Genomic DNA, 25,215 nt, shown 5'->3' on the forward strand with positions numbered 1-25,215 from the left:
AAATAAGTGTCCAAAGATTCCAGCTGCTATCTCTATCTTTATTCATATGCATAAAAACTTCTAAATAAAATATAAATTTGTTTAAACTAGTGTGGTCTGATTAAGAGTTGAGGACTTTAATTAAGTAAAAAATATTTTAAAAGAAGGTAATCATTTTATAAGTAATCATATTATTTTTGTTAATAATAGAAAATGAACAAGGGGGGAAAAAATGTATGCACCTACTTCAATATCTTCTTTATGTTTAAGAATTGGTGCTTCCATGATGTTTCGAAGGCAAAAGGTTTCAGATTCTACATCAAACTCGTGTCCTGTTGTTTCAGCAATACGTTCCCAGTGTCTTTGCTTCATTGCTTTGTCAGACATCATTTCCAGCAAAGAACAAGACTCAATAAAATCCTCGATTTTTTTCTTGAGGTCTGAAAACGCTTGCCAGTGGTGGAGACCTTTAGGCAGTCTACGGCACCTGTAGTTAAATTCAATTGATACAGTAGTAAATGCCTTGTCTCAAAATAGGAATCATTTAAACAGTTGTTTAAACAAGGAGATATGAAGTGGATTGGATTGTGTTTAACATTTTCTGTGTAAAATTCCAATTTGTGTCAGCCTACCTTTTTGGGAAAAACTGATGCAAATGCCCTACTAACAAATCGTAATATTTTACAGTCTCAACCACTGATATGTTCTTTGTAAATAAAAAAATATTGTAGTTTCCATTAAAACATAGCTTATCTGCTCCTTATCATCAGAAACTCTTTATTAGTAAAGAAAAAACAAAACAAAATTAGTTAAATTTCACATATGAGATCCTTGTATAAATACAATATTTACTCCAATTTAAATACCAGTAATATTCATGGTACTTAGCAACATACCACTTTGGAGATAGACATGAAAATGAAACAGATATGACCACCTTCTCCCTCACTTTTGATTAGTGGTCCAGAAACTATTCACTAATGAAAATGATATACTTCTAATGTGGAAAAAACCCCAGCAGAACAGTTAAACAAATATTCATCTCTTTGACCACACTTTTACAGAGCCTACACACTAAGAGCTAAGCAGTTGATCTACCACGGAAATGCCCTATTGTAAATGATAAAGTATATCTTTAGCAAAAAAATTAATAAAGCCTTAGTTTGGCATCATTTATCACTTATTTCTCTACCTTCCACTGATATAATTTCATATTTTCAGTAATCAGGTACAATACAGCAGTCAGCCTGTGGTTTAGAGCTATGTCAATGCTGGGTGGTTGCCAGTACATTTGTGTTGGTTACTTCCCCGGGTGCTGTCAAACTGGATGTTTAACAACTGCCTGAATTTCTCTGAGGGGTAAAGTATCTTGTGTTTGTTATTCTTGTATTCAAAACTTAAAATAAATGTGCTAATCATCCTAGTTGAAGAACTTACCTTCTACAGATAAAATTTCAGCCCTCCTGAACTCTTGGTTGGTTTAGATAAGAAGATTGATGCTTCAGCTAACTGTATGCCCTTCAGTTATGAAAATTACAGGTAAAAGATGCTTAACTAACAGTATGGTTTTATTTCCCTCTGTCTTGAATAATCTTATTGTTTTATGATAAACCTTATTCATAGAAACTTTGTATTTAAATATATCAAATGGCTCTACTGAACTCACCTAAACCTTAATGCATCTAACATCAGTTATTATTCATATTATAAACATACCTGTTTTGAAAATCCAGAAGTTCAGCACTAATTTTTTCAATATCTACCTCTGTCCAAAGGATGTCATAATAACCATCGATAGTGCCTATTACAGTATCATATAATCCATACAATTTCTGAAGCAAGGCCAACTCCTTCCTGGGAAAAAAGAAGCAATTATGCCAATTATTTTAATCAGTTCTCTGGATATCTCACAATAGTTAAATACTTGGTAATGTAATGTTATTACAAAAAATAGAGACAGATCAATCAGAGTATGTTTCTTAATGCAGAAAAGAATGTTTCATAAAAGAAAATCCACAAAAACAGAGAAATATCTACACCGAACATATTTGGGGAAGTTTTGCTTTCATCCAGTTCTCCAAAACTTCCATTCACCCTAAAGTAACCTAGGTTATATACCCTGAGCTGGCTCTGCAGTGCAAAACAGAGCATGGTAAGTGGGAACAATTAGTCAATTTACTTCTGAAGCACTCTCTGAATCCGAACTAAATAACAATCAGAGAGTCAGATCTTCATGTGGTGTGAATCATCATCAAACCATTGAAATGTGCAAACATTTTAGAATCTGCTCCCCATTTCTACAGCTGCTCAAAAAATTCTAATTTTCACAAAAGCTACAGTTAAATTCTTCATATATGGTGAGACTTTCCCTTGCATCTTCTTCAGTTTCTACATTATCTTAACATATAATATTATATTTACTCATCTATTTATATATGTATTTTTATTTATATCTATATTTCTAGAACAGAGCATATTGCTACTTTATATAGTATATACACACATTAAAATGTTCTGATATGGTTCTGTTACAATAATAAATAAATAAAATTATTTTTATTGGCAAATATGTTATATCTGCAAAATTTTCATTCATTCATCTATCTATCTATCTATCTATCTATCTATCTATCTATCTATCTATCTATCTATTTAAGGCAACAGAAAACTTGCATATTGTAATATTTCCCCCTTTGGTATATGCCTAAGATTTTCTAACATACTTAATAAATGTTTAAGACAGCTTTATTTCACAGTTACCTGACTTTATGCAAAACTTCATACTCTGTGACAGGCAACCCAAACAACCGTTCACCAGATGAGTATGTGATAAACTTTCTCCACAACTCATCGAAGTCACCCTGCTCAAATTATGTTTCATACAGACAAAATGAAAATATAAGTTTATAGGTTTTAATTTAAAATTATCTAATAATAAATCATTAAACAGTTTTAAACTTGTCTTAATTTTATTAGAAGTATATGTAAATATCTGAAAATGTTTTTGATCTAAAGTTTTGAATAGTCTTCATGTAGCATGATACTCAAATCCACATAGTGAATTCAAAAGTGAAGGTTTACATAAGAAGCAATCATTCAAAGAAGCATCTTAAAGAAATAAGATGTGAAATGAATTCCACATAATTGACAAAAAAAAAAAAAAAGAAAATATTTGTATCAAATGGTAAAGTATATAGCCTGAAGAAAAACACTAGAGTGCTGAAAATTTTTTTTCACAATTAGTATCCATAAGTACAAAGCATTCTCTTGGTAAAATAAGAAATGCAGCAAATTCAAACAAAATCACTCAATTTTTGCTACGTATTAGGTGCATTAGAATATTTAAGCATCTTCTTTCAGTTACTCAGTGCTTTTCTCAAACTTAGAATTTACTTAATCCATACAATATATAAGACTGACAAAAGTACTATTCAAGTTACTATAACTTGCAGAAAAAGGAAGAAGGATGAAAAATAATCAAAACTTCCTCATGGACCTGTGAACTGAGGTTCATAGTAAACAAATATCAAGTTGAAACACAACTATCTAATGGAAAATGTGATCTTTAAAAGATTAAAAGATTGTCTCATATCTGCTTTGTAAATTGGCTTCTTTTCAGTAATTATCATGGTGTCATAATTGACAATTCCATTTTCTACTGATTTTATTACTTCAAGTTGACAATTTCTGCTCGAAAACATGAAGAGTGAAGAAAGGCTATAGATCAATCAATCAATCCTTCCCATTAAGGGAAGCTTTGCATGAGAGAAATTAAAGTACAGTTAACATAATATTACACAGAATATCCAAATTATAATTTGATAAACTTGTTATGATAAGCAATAAGAAATCTAATTTTAATTATTTGGAAATTCAACAGTTTACTTTCTTACCTGAAAGATCTGTAGCCTCTTACTGGCTTCCTGAGGTGGAATACTTGGAACCATAGGCCCTTCCTTTCAAATAAGCAATTTAAAAAATTTGAATATTAGTTCACAAAGTGACTGAAGTCCCCTGTATATTTACAGGTCATCAAAAAATACCTATTTTTTGTTAGTCAAGTTCAAATCACAGTATGTATCTTGGTAATGCAATACTTAAAATGGTAAATCTAAGAAAAGATAACTTTTATGCAATTGAAAATTCTTTACCTTAATTAAACTCAAGAGGACTAGACTGTAACTTTTCACACTTTGTTTTTTTGCTGAAAATAAAATACCCAGGCCGTGGCCTAAGACTGTCCTTTTTAATGTTGATATGTGAGCAAAGAGGCCACAGCATGTGCTACAATTTCTGAATTAATTTGTAATTTAATTATTATGTAATTTAATTTATAATTAAGATTTCATTAAAGTTGTACCACCAGGACTTCTTCTCTTTCTTTACAGAGTTGTGTACACTGCTATTTCTTCCTATTGAAAAGTCTGACCTACAATGATGACTTCTTGGCAACCATAGCATCAAACATCAGTAGCTGAGCAGAATAAAATTCTGGCAACCAAATACTGCAAACCAAAAATACTGAAAAACTAAGTACAAGTCTTACATGCAACTACTAACTTCATTTACCGTTTCATATGACGTTTCAAAGTTTGATACATCCTCCTGAAAAACTGCAACTGATTCTAGCAATTCAGTCTTAAATTTGGGCTGAACTTGAATCAACTCATCTTGAACTTCGGTCTGGCATAGAAAAGATTAAAGTCAAAGTTATTTCTGTAAAAATCAGGAGCAGATATTTGAGTATATAACACATATAAATCAAAACCATAAATAAAACATACCAAATTTTTGAACAAAAATTGAATATTTGAAGCTAAATACATTTTTTCCTCTTATGGCGTTATATATTTAATTTTTGAGAGTAAAGCCGAAGGAAAAAAAACCCAACCACCTCAACCAAAACCCATAACAAAATCTCCATCTTTAAGGAAATGTGTTTCATTTCAAGGGGGTGACAAAACAAAAAGGTCTTTATTCTCTTTTTTTCCTCCCTCTAAAAACACCCTCAAGCCCCAAAGTGTTAGAGTCATCTTCCTCATGAATGGCTTAGCCTTCTCTTTAACAACTTTCTTATACTTTGTTCAAAAGCTTGAGAGAAAGAACCAAGAACTGCACACAAATGTAAAACATACTCTCAAGTCCTTTCCTGAGTGATTAACCTGCAGGACAGGATGTACCTTAATGGGCTCAATGAAATATCTACTTATTCCTATCTAACCACTTACATTACCTAAAATAATAAACATAGAGCTGTTGAGGGATATAAGGCTGTCCTAAGTGATAAAGGACAATCACCACTTATGGGTAAGGGCACTGGCAGAGTATGCACTTCTTAAAAACAGGTAATCTAAGGGTAATAAACTCCCTGGTCAGAGAAGAATGACACAAGAACTGGAAATGAAGGCGAGCAGAAGCACAGAGACACAATAAATTTCTCATTTTCTTGCAGGTGTTAAACACATATCTAAAAGCTACAATAATATTTAAATATTAAAGATATGTATTAAAAAAATTAGAAAATTAACATACTGATAGAAAGTATAGACCCTGGTGCACAACTGAGGCCAAAAGTGTGCAGTGAGAAGTCAGAGAGCAGTGACAATTGGTCTCTGACTCTCATTTATAATCTGAAAAAAAACACATGAAGACAAATATACGACATAATTTTATATACTTACAGCTATAGTCTGTAATTGCTTAAAAGAATTTCTCATTGAATCAATGCCTTCTGATTCCTCTTTTGTAATCTCCAGTTTATATGTATTTAAAATGCCATAGGCTTCCTAGATGGAAAAATAAAACTTTAGGAATGATGCATTGGAAGTTCATTCGCAGGAAATAGATCAATTTTGTAAAACACACGTAAAAGGAAATCTGTTAATATATTTTAGGCATTTTTTTAAAATAAGGATGATGAATGAAGAACTAGGGAACAACAGCAAAAAAATATTTCTTCAAAGATTTCTTGGTTGGAATACTAGGAAAACATATACAAACAAAATAAATTTAATATTAGAAAATATAAAACTTTATCCTCTCTATGGTATTTTTATTCCACTTATTCAAATTCCACCTGAACGTAGATTTTAATGAATTTTTTCAAACTTCGAATAATTGTGCACACTAAGTTATGCATTTATAAAAGTTTTGCCATATTGTCTATAAAATCTTTGTTCCTAAGTTTGCCACATTGTCAAATACCTGCATATGTATCTGAAACTGAATGAACCTTTCTTATTTCTTGTTCTCATTTGCAATTTGTTTGCATATCTTCTGCTTTATTATCCTCCTCCTATACACATTGCATTATTTAAAAATAAGTTCATTTTCATAATTTATTCAACTTTTGCACTCCAGTATGCCGATGTCTGTCTCATATTGGGAAGCCCAGCACTGGACACAGCACTCCAGATAAGTCTCATATCCTGGAGTAGAGGGAATCATGCCCCTCAATCTGTTGGTAACATAACTTGTAATACAGTCCAGAAGACCCTCAAGCACTTTTGTTGCAAGGGCACTTTTCTGGCTTACATTCAACTTGGTGTACACCAAGAAACTCAATTCTTTTACTGCAAAACCTAATTTCTACCTAGGCTGCACTGGTATCTAGGTTTATTCTTCTCCTGGAGATGGAGAAAAAAAGATCTGAGAGCAACTTGTTAACTTGGTTAACCCTACTGACATTAATGGGACTCATTACATTAAGGGAGTAAAAGGGAGTAAATGTTTGCAAGATAATTTAGAATGTAAGTGGTTTGGGAAAGAATATTACCCTAAATATTCATCTCAAATCGACAGAAGCACAATAATAATAATAATAAACAAGAATGTTAATACTGCTTAATTTTTTATACCTTTTATTTATTTATTTTAAAAGTTTGCATGATTTACACATGTAAAACCTGACAAGATAAACAGTGTTGATCTCAGTTCCTTTAGCTTGCTTTATTTAACATCTAAGAAATAACATTTAATAGGTCTGAATACTACTTTAAATATTTAAATTATTGTTCAGGTTCTTCTTTTACTTGCTTAACCTCTCTTTCTTTTGGATCACAGAACTGATTGTTTTATAAAGACCACCACATAAATTGTTAAGACAAAACCCACTTTCATGTCATAAAACTAGTAAAAGAGATCGCTGAAAGTCCTTTTCAGTATCATGTTAATAGAACAGTCTTCAAGAAAAAAAAATGTTACTATAGAGCAATAAAATTTCTTCTCCAAAATGTGGATGAAAACATAAAGCTAATGTCTTCTACTAAGTTAACTGCTTCAGAGCATGATAATAAATACCAAGTACATAGAAAACTTAATAAGCTTCTTTTAGCTTCTTTCTTATAGAGAAAACTAAAAGAATGTTGCAAGATTTTGACAGCATACAATGATATGTGACACCATAAATATTCTCTGGCTATATTTCAAGGGGTAAATGATCAAGATGTTTGTTTACAGGCACAGAAAAGTTAAGAAGAGGGTTAAGGCTAATGGAAAAACACTCAGCAAAAGAGAGAAAATTGCTCCCTCGTCTTGTGCTCTCATCTTCTTATTTCTGTATGTTGTCTCCTAGATTGCATTTATATTAAAATTTATTTGAGAGAGAATAGTTTTTTATGTTTTGTATTAACACAGTATCTAGCAAATTATCTAATACTGATTCATAATATAAAATAAAAGTAACAACAAAAATAATAGTTTGTTACCCATCTTCAGCCTAGTTCCTTCAAGACAGTAAATTCACTGTCAGAGTTCTCACATAATCTTAGCTTGTGACACCTAATCTATATTATCAAATATTAATAATTGTAATAATAATAATGGATGATATATATAAAATAATATTTGTTCAATGAAAAAATTAAAAGTCATCTTACTTCAATAGGTCCCAGAGACATATCCATATCTATTTTATTTTCTTGTACTTTAGATAAAGCTTCCATTGCTAATCTGACATCATCTAAGGTACGCAGAGGTTGAGACAATTTATTTATGTATTCATTCATGAACGACATCATGTCTGTCAATTTCTTTTTGTATTGTTCATTTAAATAACGACAAAGAAGCATTTTCCAGGCTTTAGCTTCAGTTGCTAGAGCTGTTTTCAGTGGTCCTGATTTAAAAAAAAAAAAAAAATGCAATCCAGATCTTAATTTTTTTCTGTTAAAAAAGCCCACATCATCATATATGGTTCTTTAACAGCAATAAGAAAAAAGCAGACAAGCAATCCAATTACAGTATTTTAAAAGTTTCAAAGCAATTCTAACTATAATGAAATATATTCCTGTTGTGTTGCTGTATACTATGGTAGGCATAAAAAATGCTGGTAAACTTACCTAATGGAATACATAGAGAAGATGAATAAAGAACAGGATGCCTACTTATTAATGTGGGTTTTCAGAGAATACCTTTGATATATATTAACCAAATGCATAAAGATTGGTGGTATTTAAATGGCTTATACCCATTGAGGAGGTGGCATCTTGGGATTTCAATACTGGGATTTGGAATAGTTCACAGCTAAAACTGTGACACATCAGATGCAGTTAATATATAAACACAAACGAACAATGAAGGGACAGAAAAGTCAATCACTGGCACTCTAACTTATTAACAGAATAAATTAGGATTTTAATAGGCAGTGTTTGGTATTGTGATAAAAGAAAGAAAAACATACTAACAGCACAAAAAGCTTCTGCTCACAAACCAAATTTTACAGTAGATACAGATTCTTCTTTAATAATGTGGCTATTAACATTAAAGAGATGATTCCTGAAGGCCACAGGTAATTCAAGAAAAGTACTGTACCCTGTCAGAAGTTAGAGTCTGTAAATCACAATAAATCAATTCCCAAATCTAGCAGTTTTGGGAACAAGAAACAGTCCGAGAAACTAACTGCTGCCTCAGATTGTAAAAACATTTAATAACCTTGTTCCTTAATCTAGAGGATTTGGTTCCCTCTGATGCAGTGGTCACAGATGAGGGAGTACTGTGACCATCAACAAAATCCATATAATTTTGTATACATTCGTTATTACCGCTCTTGTTCACTCAATAACAGGCAGAAAGTGTTTTCCAGAGTGGTTTCATTAAGGAGAAACTGCATCCAAGGCCTGCATAAGGATATATAGTCAGCAGTTTGACATTTTTGCCTGTTCACTGAAAGAAATAGGGTCACACCACCAAGATCCTGAAATGAACTCTAATCTTTAAAAATAGGCAGCTTCTGCTTCTCTGATGCGCACTGAAGACAAATTTTAGTTTATTTCTTAATCTAGTCAAACAGATCTGTGAGAAGAAGAAGGTTGCTCATTAGAAATGTGGCCAACTGATATTTCAAAAGGGACACGTTTTCTTCTTGTCCCTAGGTATCAACCAGAGAGTTGGTCCAGAGTAGACATGTTAGCCCTGCAAGGTGAAAGGCCTAAGTGTCATTCGAATCCTTAGCACAAACAGCTATGCCATGGCATAAACAGCTTAATTCAGAATAATGATGTTCTGAGAGCTAGAGATACTAAACATGGGAATGGCTAAGTAGCCATATCTCCTGCTGAAACACACACTGAAAGTGAAAAAGATGCTAATGCAGTTGTGTGCTAGTCTTTCAACAATACCAAAGAAGATGCTTTATTCTTTCAGTGCTCTTGAGAAGGACTGACTGACCTGGTACCAGAGAGGAGTGCCAGGGAGGATTAAATTAGTGTCAGTACATACCCGTTAACTCTTCGGCAAGCCTCCATAACAACTTCACAGCCATGACAGAAGATACTGTCCATATTTACACTCCAAAGAAAAGGCAAGGGGAATAGAGGTTTTTTTCAAGTCAGATAGTCAGTGAGGTCTCTTCAGTGATTTCTATTCATATTGAAATATATATATATATTTGTACTCATAGTTACAACAATAAAGCAAATAACATTACTATTTTACTCATTATCTTACTGTACATATTAAGATAAGAATATGTCATACCTGTATGCAATTCAATTGGACCAAGAAGAATAATGGGTTTTAAACTTGCCATCTCTTGCTGAAATGTATTATAGTGAAGTATTTCTTCTTTAATTTCAGAGAGAGAGGGAGAGCTAGCAAAAAATTCCTGTGTGTAGTTTAAAATGTCAGTCAAAAAATGTCCTTTTCCATATTTCTGGTAACACATGTTGCAACTGTTATTCAGCAATTACTGAAAATGTATACCAATATTATACCTGCTTTTAGCCTTCTGTAGCCTTGCTAACATAGTAAAATACATGTTTATCATTTTTTCTGTCAGTAACTCCCAAGCTTGTTCAGAAATTCCAGTCAAATTTAACAGAGAAACAGATATCCAGGACATATTAAGTGCCTACTGGTTTTGTGAAAACAGGTGACAAAACAGACATCAAAAAATATGTGCCCACATTTACAGAAAGACTACCTCATTAGCCCAATTATGTGTAAAACAATCACAAGAAAATACATCTTCTAGGTAGTTCCATGAGTAGAACTCAAGTGCAGAAAAATTTTGCGATTCTGAGAAGCTGCATTTCAGAAATGTTACTCAGGCCCTCTATTGATTATGCTTATATTGGCATGGACAAGTAATAAATGCTGAAACCTTTTTCCCACTTCTACTCTTCTGTCTGAGAGTACTCAGACAGGCAGTGGAAGAGTTAGCATAGTGGTAAATAAAGAATGCAGAAATCAGAGCACATGTATATAGAACTTAACTGCCTTATTCAAGCTTTCACTGTAGCAGTATCTCTTTCTTCAGTAGTAACTAGATCAAACTAATAGTATTTATTCTATTAGACTTAAAATTCTAGAGCAAATTTTCAGCTCTTTATATAAAGTGGTGGTTTTTAGCCCACATAAACTGCTCAACTTGCACTGAGACAAACAAAAGAGGGCAGTGCCCCCATATTAAACAAAATTATGTGATATGTATATATAGTGAAGTCTATTAAATAGAAAAGATAAGAACAGAAAACTCTATTAAGTCAAGGTTAAATAAAGACTATACAGAAGACAACTTTCTTCTCCTGAATACCTAAATTCAAATTCTTAATTAAAACTTTATTGTAGAAGAACAGTGTGAAATACTCTGAAGCAGAAGTCAAACCTCCAATTCCTGAAAACTAATTTTTTCTTGCTGTACCACATGCAAAATATTTCCATTATACCTGAGGATTCAACTAACAGTTCAAACAACCAAGAGTTGCATAGAGGATTCTTGCTGGAATATAGAATGCAGAAACCACCTCCTAAAATAACTACAGGAAGATCGGTGAATAAAATGTTTATAAACTCAAAGTAAATGCTTTCCATAGACAAAAATGAACACCTATCAGCACTGATGCTGTGGGAATTTTTATGAGTTGTAATATAGAATCACAGAATGTTTTGAGTGTGAATCATCTAGTTTCAACTCCCCGGACATGGGCAGGGACATCTTCCACTAGACCAGGTTGCTCAAAGCCCCCTCTAACCTGGTCTTCCAAGGATGAGGAATGCACAATTCCTCTGGACAACCTGTTTCAGTGCCTCACCATTCTCTCAGTTTAAAGGCATTCCCACTTGTTCCATCACTCCATGCCCTTCTAAAAAGCCCCTCTACATCTCTCTTGTCACCCATTTTAGGAAGGTGCTATAAGGTCTCCCTGGAACCTTCTCTTCTCCAGGCTGAACAACAGCAGCTCTTTCAGCCTGTCTTTCTAGGAGAGGTCCTTCACCCTCTGATCAACTTAGTGGCCTCCTCCAGACTTGCTCCAGCAGGTCTCTCTTATGTTAAGGGCACCAGAGCTGGATGCAGCACTCAGGTGAGGTCTCACAAGAGTGGGGCAGAGGGGCAGAATCACCTCTCTCAACCAGCTGGTCACACTGCTTTTGATACACCCCAGGATACTGTTGGCTTTCTGGGCTGCAAGTGCATATTGCCAAGTCATGCTGAGCTTCTCATGAACCAACACCCCAAAGTCCTTCTCCCCAAGGTTGCCCTTGATCCATTCTCCACCCAAACTGTATACTTGTGCTTGGGATTCCCCCAGCCCATGTGCAGGATCTTACACTTGGCCTTGTTGAACTTCATGAAGTTCACACAGGTTCACCTTTCAAGCTGTCACTGTCCCTCTGCATGACATCCCTTCTCTCCAGTGTGTAAACTGTACCACACAGCTTGGTGTCATCAGCAAACTTGCTGAGGGTGCACTCGATCCCACTGTCCATGTTGCTGATAAAGATGTCAAACAGTGCTGGTCCCGGTGCTGAGCCCTCAGGAATGTCACTCGTCACTGGTGGCTGCTTGCACATTGAGCCATTGACTATACCTCTTTTGAGTGCCACCACTTAGCCAATTCATTACCAACAGAGTGGTCCATCTATCAAAACTGTATCTTTGATAGAGACACAGATTTCATACGGCACCGTGTGAAATGCTTTGCACAAGTCCAGGTAGGCAATGTCACTTGCTCTTCCATTATCCACCCAATGCTGTAACCCCATCACAGAAGGCCACCAAATTTGTCTGGCATGATTTGCCCCTAGTGAAGCCATGTTGGCTGTCACAAATGACCTCCACATTTTTCATGTGCCTTAGCACAGTTTCCAGGAGGATCTGCTCCATGATCTTGCAGGGCACAGAGGTGAGACTAACTGCCTTGGAGTTCCCCAGATCTTCCTCTTTTTTCTTTTTAAAAATGGGGGTTATGTTTCTCCTTTTCCAGTCAGTGGGAACTTCATGAGATTGCCATGACTTCTCAAATTTGATGGATAGTGGCCTATCTACTTTCTGGTCTAGTTCCCTCAGGACTCAAGGATGCATCTTGTCAGGTCCCATGGACCTATGCACCTTAGATATTTTAGAACCTGACATTCCCCTACAGTGCGCAGTTCTTCATTCACCCAGTCCCTCCCTGCTTTCACTTTCTTCACCTTGGTGGTATGGCTGGAGCACTTGCCAGTGAAAATGAATTGACTTGAGTACTTCAGCTTTCTCCATGTCCCAGGTAACAACATCTCCCGTTTCCTTTGGAGAGGGCCCACACTTTCCCTAGTCTTCCTTTTGTGATTGACGCACTTATAGAAACTTTTCTTATCGCCCTTGATGTTCCTGGCCAGATTTAATACTATCAGGGCTTTAGCCTTTCTAATCTGATCCCTGGTTGATTGGACAATTTCTCTGTATTCCTCCCAGGCTACCTGTTCTTGCTTCCATACTCTGTAGGCTTCCTTTTTGTGTCTGAGTTTGAGTCCAAGAGGTCCTTGTTCATCCACACTAACCTCCTGGCACTTTTGCCTGACTTTCTCTTCATCAGAATGCATTGTTCCTGAGTTTGGAGGAGGTGATCCTTCCCTCCAGTGCTTTATCCCATGGTACTCTACCAAGCAGATCCCTAAAACAGCCAAAGTCTACTCTCCTGAAGTCCAGAGTACTGAGCTTCCTGTGCACCCTCCTCACTGCCCTAAAGATTTCTGATTCAAAATAGAAGATTAATGAAGAATAGTTCTGTAGGTGATCATAGTTAAACTCACCTGAATTTTGGCATCTTTATCTTCTGTCCATAGGACCTTATATTTCTCAAAGTACTGCAGAACTTCAATAGCTATTTCTTTTATAGAATTCACAGAAGAAGAGAGGAGCACAACTAATTTAGTGATAGCTTCATGTTCTGCAACACCTGCGTGAAAATTCTTTAGCTTTCTTTTAGTATCTTCAGTTCCTTCTGTAAAATAAAATTATATATACATCAGTGAACTGTTAACAGTCTGACTAGAATTCTCTTTAAACCTATGCATACCAAGTTAAGCAATGATGCTCTTCAATAAGGCTGAATATCCTCCTTCAAACATCTGTCTGACTGCTTAATATGAAAGTACCAGCTGGTATTTCACACCAGGCTCTATACAGCTAGAGAAAATTCAGTCTAAAATGAAGGTTTGCAAAAAGAAAGAAAATAGTCTTCTTCATTCACAAATTTAATTTTCTTCACTGTAATTTAATTTTAACTGGAACACCAAAGGCCTCATAAACTTTCCAAGTTATTTAATAATTTTTTTAAATTCCTATATGCAAAGTTTTTAAATTGTATATACCCCTTAAAGCAGTGTAAGCCTCTTGAACTCTTTGATGAATTGCTGAGACAATCAGGATCAATATAGAAATGGATAGTATTGAGATCTAATGAGCTACTTCTGTCATAACAATGCCTGGGCATTTTGAAGTAGACTTCAGAAAGTAGAGAAGAAAAATCCACTCTTCCCACCAGAAACATTGTTTAATGAGGGGGATTTAAGGCAACTCCAAATTCTCTTTTACTCTGAAGACCTTTTATGGGGTATACTCAATGGAAACAATCTCAGATTGATCCATCATTACCAGTGTACTCCATAAATCTCATTGCCCAAACATTAACATACACCCCCAGGTGTTGCTGATGTGTAAAGGTGATAAAAATGGTTATTTGCTGATGTTATATTTTGGCGCAGCAGAGGCAAAAACTGTGACTGTCTGATCAGGATTGTTTCCTGCCACCCTGCTTGAAACCCATTTAAAGAGGTTAAAATCATAAAAGACACATCAGAAGAAAGATAAAGTTCCAGCTCCAGACGGTCAAAAAGAAAAACTTTCCTAGATGTTACAGATTTTCCAAAGGAATCACAACAAAGATATAACTATATTGCAGATCACTGGCTCAGCCAAACAGCTGAGAGAACCCAATGCTAAAAATATATTTAGGCTTTTATGGATGCTTTCAAAGCATACGGAGAGATGCTTAGAAACAATATTAAGGAATAAAGTATTTCACTAAAATGAATGCAGGTCTATCTTCAGTTTGACTATTTAAATGAAAACACATTTGAGGTGTTTTATAATCCAATTTAGGAATACATACAGCAATTAAAATCTTTACAGAAATCCACTGATTGAACTAGCTCTTATTCTACCTCCATATTTCAATGGCAGCTTGTCTAAAATCATTGTTTATGGTTTCAGCTATACCGTTATGGCTACATTAAGTAGAAGATGCAGATCTAGTTAGCAATTTTTCAAAGATTTTTCTGCTCATTGTTTCTCAGACTTTTAACATTTCCATAAGCCTGAAAAGCTATTTCTGAGAAATACAGCTAATTAAATCAAAATAAATCAAAAAAAGTAATGCAAAATAATCCACAGTTGGGTGCTTTGAAGAAAAGCTAGCTTATTTACAAATATTTATATTTATATATGGTGTTCTTATTAAAGTAAAAAGTTGAAAGAAGTAAAAAAACACCCACACTTACTTTCACCTCTTTTAGCCTTTTTTCCTGGCAATCCAGAAGATGCTTGCTGTGTACCTGGTTCTGGTTTTAAAATAGATTTTTGCAAATGTCTCTGTCCCCACTGAGCAACTCCACGACTTACTTCCAGTATTAAATGAATCATGCGATTGATGGCTTGCTGTATGTCATCTAAACTGGGAACAATTTCCTATTTAAAACAGTTAAAGTATTGTTGAAATAAATGAAACTGATTGGCATTTTTGAGACCTCAGTTCTTCTTCACTCATAGTGAATTGCGAAGCTTAGCCCAGAAGAGAAGCTGGAAAATGTAACTTTAACAGGCTGTCTGGCTCAGAATTGCCTCCGAGGAGATGAAGCATAGGTACTGACCTACTATCTATTTATACAGTCCTACTGGCTTTTTACAACTATTTTTAAAATTTCTACGTTTTAAGCAGCATTTTTATAAGGACTTTATATAATGTGTGGGAATACATTACTAGCCTTGCTTTCCTTCTAGATTCAAAAAGAATTAGAAATTGCACGCTAAGGTACAACTGCCACCTTCTACCCCTCTTGGGCCTCACTATGATCTCACAAATGCTCATTAGACCTTGGCCTTGATGAACAGCACCTGGGCTAAGATTCTCTTAAGCTTATCAGAAACACTGTCAGCTTCAGGAGCTTAGGTTGTGAGCTAATGAGCTCCTGTCTTTTAAAAAACAGACTTGGAGGTTTATTTTTCTTGCCTCAATAACAACCTAGTGGAACAGGATTTTGGTTATTGGTTATTGGCTATATTTGGTTATTATTATTACCAACCCAAATTGTGGCCAGGATGGAAAACTACTATGACTAAAGCCAATGCTCTTGTGACCCTATATACAGTGATTTGGAGACCCTTTGAGCTCTCCTGCACCACAGTGGGCTGTGATCAGCAATGAGTGGGACACCTTTCAGAGCTGGTGAACTCTCAAGTTTGCTGTTCTTGGAGGACCATGGCCAAACTCTGATGACGGAGCCTGGGCTGATACCCTCACTTATCAAGGCTCAGCCCTTTGCCTGTTGAGAAGATGCAAAGGCATCTGACCTAAGCACTTCACTGAACTCTTGTACATACTCCTTTAGGTCTGTGTGCGCATGAGTGTGAATATGTTATAGCAAATGTACTATGTTGCTCTCTTAGAATCTTAAATACATTACATTTGTAAGCTAGGCCTATAAGAGAGATACTGCTCAGCTCATAGTAAATTCTATAAAATATTTTGTCTAATTGTTTAAATTAGGCTATCAGTTCAGTGCTGTTAAACCTTTAGGCCTAGACTGTTGGTCAAGTCTGGGACTAAGTTTGGCAAGGGGGTCCACTCTGAACCTTGTGACTCAATGGGAGGATCTCCCTCATTCCTTTTTAATCCTTATCCTTTTCCATCCTTAACCCTTTTGCTGTCCCCAGCCTCCAACATGTATCATTTTTGGTTGACTTAAAATTTAGATTGATTGGTTTTAGATTTTTGTCTGATTTTTCTCTGTATGCTTTAACCAACTAGTAAGTAGCAGAGTGAACCTTGCCAACAAATTTTGTCATGCTTTCACTTTTATATTAAACCTGCTTTGGCTGATACCTTTACTGGTGATTCTTTGAGCGACCTAAAACACTCCTTCACAACAGGTACATATATTCACTGAGTGGGTAATTTCATACAAACAAAAATCACCTGGATCAAAGTGTCCAAGGTCCTAATTGAATAAATACTGAATGTTTCTTTTCTCACAAAGGTAGCATTACCTCAAAAGTTTTGAAAGCACAGTGTTTAATAAATTAATGAAACTCCATGCAGTAGCCTGAAGTTTTCAATTTGTATATTTAGTAAAGATTTTGTAACACAAGCCTGAGAGTAATCAAATACACAAGCCAGAAAAGGAAGAGAACTCTTATTCAGCTACCAGAGTATACGATAAAGAGAACAAGAAGGAAAAGAATTACTCCTGATCTGAATCAAGAACAACTAGCAAACAGAATAGGACCAAAACATAGGCTCTGGTCTGCCATCACCCATATTGTATAAATGCTAGTATGCTCCCATATCATAGCTCAGGATGGTGCAAAAAAGCACTTTCCAAGAAAAACATCAGGCACAGTTTGGTGAACAAAATATGACAGGGGTTGCTCCTAACACATAGTTTGAATGCAAAGTCCTGGTTTCAGGACTATTTACTACTGTGGATACATAGCATGCCATGTCAGCTCACTTTGAAGTCAAAGAACAGAGCGCAGCCTGTTTTACACAGTAGCACACAAATAGCCGTAAAGTCCCAAACCCAGCACCTTTTGAACTCTGTCAGCAATAATGCTAACTGTGGCTTTGTCCTGCCCCTGGAGGATAAGGTGAAGTAAAGGCACACATCAGTTTCTCCAAAATACTGAGCAGGAGAAAGAATTTATCTAAGAGTGATCCAGGAAAGAAAAGAAAAGAAAAAGAGCATTTCTTGTTAAACTTCAGAAGAATGATCAATCTTGTGATTTGATCAATCCTTGAATACAGTCCTTAAAACAACATCTTATTGCTTTCATGTTCAATTCATCATTTTAAAATTATGGAATCCATGAAAGTGTTCAGAACTGGGATATAAACTAATTAAAAGTGACTCTGATGACCTATAAATCACTTTCACAGATTGAGCAGTTGCATACATAAAAGCAAGGCTCTTGCAAAATCATATTATCATTAGCAAAGTGGTATTTTACCCAGCATTACTGCCCTGGATCAGCCACACATTTGAGAACTGGAAAGAAAGCTAGATATACTTCCTTAGTGGGTAGAGCTTGGGGCTTTATGCTTCTACAAATATCAACAAGGTAAACTTGGACAGAACTTACCTATCATATGTACACACAAACACACAGTGTGAATGTACAACAGAATGCCAATATGAACACTGGGTCAATGTCAAAGGAATATCACCTTAGAAGAGAACCTTTCTTTCATTATCATTTCATTAATATAAAACTTTTAATCTTTATAAGACATTTGTATAATATTAAGTTACCTTCTCATATATAAAATAAAAGAAACACTATACATACTGCTGACACATAGTTACTTTTCTCTACAGAAGGAAACCAAATTAATGTTTTAGTTCTTCGCAATCAAGCTGCCTTTTTGTCCTCAGCACATAGAAATCCACAGAAATCCATAGAAATTCTATTTTTTGGTTTCAAATCTTCTAATTTTTGTTCAGTGTTCCTCATTCTGATCATCTAAGTTCCTATTTAGGTTACTAAAGCCAAAATAAGTAAAGATAATATTCATTATTGCAATTCAACAAAGGATTTAGATCACACAAGTAACAGTCAAAATAAATAAAATAAAAAAGGAAGATGAAGGATCTGTTTCAGGAATGCAACTGCTACATGTGAGGAGAACGGTAATCATTCTGGAAAGAATGCTGATGAACAGATTGCAATATAATTGCTAAACCACACAAGAACAATAAAAGGCCAGTATGATGGAGACAGAAGCCAGAACACTGTGGAACTGTAAGCACATTTCCTCAGTTCTCTCAGTGCACTGAAAAACCTGAGCAACCATTCTCCATGGAACAGCTGCTGGCTCAGTAGAAGCATGCCCACATCCTGCACTTGGGCAAATGAAGAGATAACTTAAATACAATGTATTTTATCTTACCTATATGATGTATAACTTACCAGATTGGGAATAGCAAGGTGTACTTCCGCTATTAGAAAAGGAGTGACCTCTTCAGGTTTGCTTGGATGAACAGAAAAATTCGTTGTCTTGATGAAAATAATTTTGGAACATATCATAAACACTTTACAATTAAACCTCCTCAAATTACCTGAGAAATATAATTTTGACTACCTTTTCAGGGCAAACCTACATAGAGAATTTTCACATTAAATTATGTACTATTTGACAAAACTTACAGAAGCTTCTTGTCTAAAGGATAAGGATAATAACCAGAGCTCTACCATTCAGACAAAGGTTAGCTTGAATCCAGCCATTGCTTTCAGAATTTTTATTCAGAATATTTTCTTATTCTGGATTTTAATCTCTCAGTTTCAGAATGATGGAACTCTGACAGTGCTTTAAATAGGGCATAGGAAGGTCTCCTTATCATGTCATGCAACAATGCATCACGAGTAAATTTGCCCCACTACATTTTAGATAAATACTCAACAGAACAGAAAAACATTTTTGAAAGACAACAAGCTAGTGCAAAATGATAAATACATGTTCTTAACCTACTCAAAACTAAAACTAAAGCCTAAAAACAAAGAGAAAAGTATAATTTAAAGTACTGTGATATGACATGGTGAAATAAGGAAGGACCCAACAACATGATAGAGTAGACAAATATAAAGGAAACAACAATAAAAAAATCTTACTGACTTCAATAAGATCAGGATTTCAATACAATTTTTATGAAAGATATCCTCAGAAGACAAAAAAAGTAATTCAGGCTTTAACACATGTTAATGACAGAACATCACAAACTTCATTTGCTTAAAATAGATTATCTTAATAGAATCTTAGTAAGCTTTTCAATCTACAACATATGTTATACTGAAGCAATGCTGTCTCTGAAGTTTATGCCCATTTGAGCAGAGAATAATCTATAGGGATTATACTGAATATGGGAGAAGGACTTTGTATGGATCTTGCCATTATCATGGAGACTTCATAAAGAGTGCATACTATTGACAGAATCTTCCATTTGCAACTTACTTGGAAACACTTATTCTTTTTTTAATACTAGCCAAAGACAGTCGGGTCGCTTTCTGGAGGCTGAATAGCAGCCGGCGAGTGAAATAGGCAAGTAAGTCTTTACAACTCTGCAATAAATAAATCACACATTATTTAGGATTGTGTTCAGATAGGAGCCTGAAGATTATTTCAAAAATTTTTAAGTCAAACACAGGAAAGCCCATGTTATGTCTTAGGAACAATACCCTCTCCAAACTTTTACCATTACCACTTACATATAAAGAATTTGTTTAATAAAGGTGTTAATTGGAATAACATGTAATATACTTCAGAAAGCTAAAATCCATCTTAAACTCACTTTTTAGGAAAGCTATTTCATCACTTTTACGTTATGTTTGATGCTGTCAATGTGATATCTTTCTGTAACATAGATATACCACTATCAAAACTCAAGATATTTAAAAATCAGATCAGTTTGAAAAATAATTTCCTTATTTTTAGAAAATACCTTTTTAAACTCTTCCTCTTTTTCATTGACCTTGCTATCTTCACTAGGAGGTGCTTCAGGAGTGTTTTTTTCTTTCTCATTTTCATTACTTTCAAATGCTATACGCTTTTCTTTTGCTGTAAATGAAAAAAAAGTATTTTTGTTAATTGCACATTGTGTTTTACTTCAAAGCATGCTGTCCCCTCTTTAGAGGCAAAAGAATATTGACTTTTATTTTAGTAGTACCTGGATTGCCAGAAATAGTGTTTATTTCACAACACTTTTTCACACCAGGAATCTGGTTAAGAGTCCAGCCTGTAAGCCTTAGCCTAACAAACACCATGCACTACCAATCTGTTATTAAAGATAGATAGGCAGACATGGATATATCAGTGAAAATGACAAAAAAAAATCAAAATCAATATAAACAATTTAACAAAAGACAGAGAAGTATCTTTGCATCAGGTTTTTCTGTTTGCATACTATTGAACTACCTGGAGTATTTTGACCATGACTACGTCTCCATACCTGGAGAAATCTGAAGCCAGAAGGAAAAAAACCTATGTAAGAAAAGAGCTTAATTTCTGATTAATGCTCAGAATAAATTTTCTTAAGAACAGAATATTTTTTCCAACTATACACTCTTCCTCCTGTAAGAGTACAGCACCTTCTAAAATCTTTGTAACATACCCGAAAGGAGTGGGAACCAGCCATATATATGTTAGCAATTGACTATACTGATTTACACTGACCAACCAGCAAAGCACTGGTATTTGAGATACAATTCTACTGTGGCAAAAAAGTGAAAAAGAAAGGGATGGTACTAAATACCTGACATAACTGAGAAGAGAGGAACATTGTATTTCATTTACAGCACAGGGGGGAGCTGGGGGAAAAGGTTATAATGAGTGACCGAAAGAAATGGAACTTTAATGTTCTTCATCTAAAGCAAATTCCTTGGTAATCTATACAGAAGGACAGAGTTTAATTTTAGAAATACCACCAAAAATGAATTATCTCTGTATTTCACGGCCCAGTGGTTTCGTTTAACAGTAAGAAGTAAATGAAGGCAAAACTGTGACACGGATGAAAAATGTAGTGGGAGGGAGAAGTCTGAAGAAAATTAGCTAAAACAAATCAGTTTTGATAAAAACTAGCTAAATCTACAGATTTTTTTTTATTTAAATAACCAACATTAACTACCTGGTGATTCTTTTTCTGAGGTCTTAGAAGATGGAAGTTCATAATGCTTTTCAAATAGAGCTATTAGGTCTTGAACAGCATCTTCAATGTACATGCTTTTCACGTTCAATAATTCAGCACATTCTTTAGTATAAGCCTGTTAAATAAAAATATCAATGAATTGTCTTAGTATCACTGATTATCTTATTACTGTTCATTTTTATGGAGAGTCAAAACATTTCCCTGAATATTGCATTCATTAGACTGAAACAATTTCAAAGAAACATACATATATTAATAAAAATTTTCTGTTATATTATCACTATGTTTTTAATGCTTAAAACAAAATATACATTTTTTAAATGTAATGGTACTTTTAAGGGTCAGAAGAAAATCCTGAATATTGAAGGGAGGTCACAGTCTGAATTTGAAATTAACAAAGATTCTTTCAACTCTCCTTAGCAATTTTATTTACTTGCACTGATTTTCTAATTAATACATTTTTAGCCTCTTTTGGAATCAAGAAACCCTTCAGATTTTCAAATGTACTTGTTGGAAAGTATTTTTTGCCTTCTCCTTCAAAAACAGTTTGGAAAAAATAGGGGAGGAAAAAAAGGCTATATATGTCTGAGTATCTTTATACACAAAAAAATCTCATCTAATTATGAAGCAGTTAAATTAAAATTATCTATGAAATACTACAGCTTAAGTATCTCAAATACCTAAGAACCAATTTATCTACATATAAAATGCGTTAACTAAAATATTTTCATTACAAATGACGTTCTGTATTTCCCCAGAGAGAGGAATTATTTTTTAGTTTTATATTCATTTACTAAGGCATTTTTTCAAACACGCACTAGAATTCAAGTTCAAAGATGTAAAGTGGCACACACCTCATTGCAGGTCAACATATCGTCTACTTTGGTGGGACCATCTACTGGTAAGATAACTAAAGCAGTATCTGATATGTCTTTTAATAATGAACCAATTCGCACTTCACTTGCAACATTAACCTAAAAAGAGAAAATCATATTAATACCACACACTGATCTTTAAAGCATAATGTATTAATGCATTCTATTTTTGAGAGCTCTGTCAGGTATAAAATGTTTTGCAGAAAAATAAATGCTAGGCTGTTAAAGTGTAGAAAATCCTCTAAGAAAGTTACTGCAAAAGTTGCAGTAACTTAAGGGTTATTTACTATGGCTAAAAATAGTCTGCTTTTACAGTGATTTAATTATCCTCTTTTTTCTATTATCTACAGAGGGGAATTTAGGGATACAATACCCTACAAAAAAAATCCAGATATTTTTAACTCCATTGTAGACAATTTGGAAAGAACAGATGTAAATCTAGAAATTATAGGGTTACATTGCCATAGGATCTTGATTGCTGAGAGTACATGCACTTAAATCCAGTCTGATAACACACTTCTAGAATGATCAGTAGTGTGCACAATTTAATTTCAGGTAGCTCTTTAAAAATAAAACCTTTTAATTCTTAAGTATCTGCACATTCCACATTGGGAAACTGAGACGTATGAATTCTTAGGAAAGTGAAATTTTGAGAGGAAGTTGGTGTTTCCACCTACTTCTTCACAGATTTCTGGTTATCAGCGCCATATTTTAAAACTCATTGTATAAATGAAATTAATTCACAGACAGTGTAAGCAAAGACTGCTTCTGCACCATAACAGTAATAATCCAATTTTTTTAACAAGCTTCTCTTGGCGGCTCTTTGAACTGATTAGTCTTGAACATTGGATGGATGAGTGACAACGGAGAGAATTACCTCCTATGCCCCAAGAAATTCATTAGAAAGTGGACCAAAGACTAAGAATAGCATTTTTAAACTTTTTTTTCTTCTGTTCTGAAAGCTTTGGAACCGGTGGAATAGGAGAGAACTCTTGTTCCATGATGTTATCCATGATAGACTCCCAAAGAATCCTTGCTGGTTTAACTGTAGCTTTAGGCAGACAGGCAGTAACAGAAAGTCAGACCCCAGATCATTCCTGTCATGCAAGATACACTGCTGCTAGATTAAATAAAACAGAGTAACAAAACAAGCTACATCAATATAATTGGATTCTTGTGATCATTTTATAGGTCACGAGTCTAGCAGCAAGGCAAGGGGGAGCCTACTGTAACTTGCTTGATGGGTTAGTCTTCAGTCCTTCTCCTTTTAATCAAACACCTAGCTTTTTTGCTGGGTTTTTTGATTCTAAATTGCAGCATTGTTAGTGTTCAGTCAACAAGCAAATTATTTTTGTCATGGCAGAATCCAAATGAAACTGACTTCTGTCCAAACTATAATTTTTTATCTGAAATATTCTGCATCTGTCATATTCCATCTTGTTTTTCACAATATCACTCATGCTTCTGTTTCACATCACTTTTCCCCTATTTGTTTACAATACTCCATTCACAGCAATAAAGGGTCTAACTCAGGTTGAATTTTTTTTTTTATTGATATGGGAGAGATAAGAAAAGTAAAAAATGTATACAACATACATATTTAAAGGAAACTGTGTTTCTATATAAAAACATGGTTATTTCAGATATACTCACAATTAAAAAACTGCTAATTTCGGACAATCTTTTTCCAGCTTTGGGTTTCAGTAGCAAACAGAGCACTTGATCATAATTATGTTTTTCTGCCATACAGAAAAAGAACTAAATATACCCACCACTGTCTAACAATCTCCTGTCACAGGAGACATAATTTATGATAGTCGTAGAAGAGATAGTAGCATTATAGTTCAACCATCAAGCCAGAAGGGGGATCTGACTATCAAGGTAAATTTTTGAGAAAAAAACCAAACCAACACAGGTCTTCAAGCATGTTAAATCATAGAATGATAGAATCACAGAATACCAGGTTGGAAGAGAACTTCAAGGATCATCTGGTCCAATCTTCCTTGGCAAATACATGTTCTAGACAAGATGGCCCATTACCCTGTCCAGCTGAATCTTAAAAGTGTCTAATGCTGGGGAGTCCACCACTTCCGTGGGGAGATTGTTTCAATGGCTGACTGTTCTCATTGCAAAAAATTTTCCCTTTTGTCAAATTGGAATCTCCTAATGAGTAACTTTTATCCATTATCCCTTGTCTTTTCCATGTAAATCCTCGTAAACAGGGGGTCTCCATCTTCTTTGCAGCCATTCTTCAGATACTAGACCACAATGATAAGGTCTTCCCTAAGCCTTCTTTACTCAAGGCTGAACAAACCCATTTTTCTCAGTCTTTCCCCATATTCAGTAGGCGCTTCCCAGTCCTTTGATCATCTTTGTGGCCCTACTCTGAATCCTCTCCAGCTTGTCCATATCTGTTCTGTATAGAAGGCACCAAAACTGAACACAGTTTCAGGTTTGACCTGATCAGTGCTGAGTAGAGGGGGACGATGACATCTTTATCTCTGCTGGTGATGCCCTTGTTGATGCAACCCATCATTCCATTGTCTTTCTTTGCTGCAGCAGCACACTGCTCGCTCTCAAAGATCTTGTTCACCAGGCTGCCCAGGTCATTTTCCACAGAGCTACTCCCTAGCCGGGTAGCCGCACTGCTAGATTATGTTTGTCCAGGTGCAAGACCTTACATTTGTCC

General features: G+C 34.8%; 1 protein-coding gene across 2 annotated transcripts in view; it reads right to left on the bottom strand.

Moving 5' to 3' along the window:
- DNAH8 (dynein axonemal heavy chain 8) overlaps nucleotides 1–25,215 on the bottom strand; it is a 129,128-nt gene that overhangs the window by 77,325 nt on the left and 26,588 nt on the right. For both annotated transcript variants that reach the window (XM_032684441.1, XM_032684439.1), the window contains exons 21-35: nucleotides 22,506–22,625; nucleotides 21,631–21,766; nucleotides 20,449–20,564; nucleotides 19,962–20,068; nucleotides 18,923–18,983; nucleotides 15,238–15,424; nucleotides 13,489–13,679; nucleotides 9,952–10,078; nucleotides 7,857–8,092; nucleotides 5,661–5,765; nucleotides 4,549–4,662; nucleotides 3,873–3,935; nucleotides 2,740–2,840; nucleotides 1,696–1,833; nucleotides 226–466 (exon numbers count right to left, since the gene is read on the bottom strand). In XM_032684441.1, coding sequence (XP_032540332.1) covers nucleotides 226–466; nucleotides 1,696–1,833; nucleotides 2,740–2,840; nucleotides 3,873–3,935; nucleotides 4,549–4,662; nucleotides 5,661–5,765; nucleotides 7,857–8,092; nucleotides 9,952–10,078; nucleotides 13,489–13,679; nucleotides 15,238–15,424; nucleotides 18,923–18,983; nucleotides 19,962–20,068; nucleotides 20,449–20,564; nucleotides 21,631–21,766; nucleotides 22,506–22,625 — 2,043 coding nt within the window. The remainder of the gene's footprint in view (nucleotides 1–225; nucleotides 467–1,695; nucleotides 1,834–2,739; nucleotides 2,841–3,872; nucleotides 3,936–4,548; nucleotides 4,663–5,660; nucleotides 5,766–7,856; nucleotides 8,093–9,951; nucleotides 10,079–13,488; nucleotides 13,680–15,237; nucleotides 15,425–18,922; nucleotides 18,984–19,961; nucleotides 20,069–20,448; nucleotides 20,565–21,630; nucleotides 21,767–22,505; nucleotides 22,626–25,215) is intronic.

This window comes from Chiroxiphia lanceolata, chromosome 3, assembly GCF_009829145.1.
Source record: "Chiroxiphia lanceolata isolate bChiLan1 chromosome 3, bChiLan1.pri, whole genome shotgun sequence".
Taxonomy (NCBI): Eukaryota; Metazoa; Chordata; class Aves; order Passeriformes; family Pipridae; genus Chiroxiphia; species Chiroxiphia lanceolata.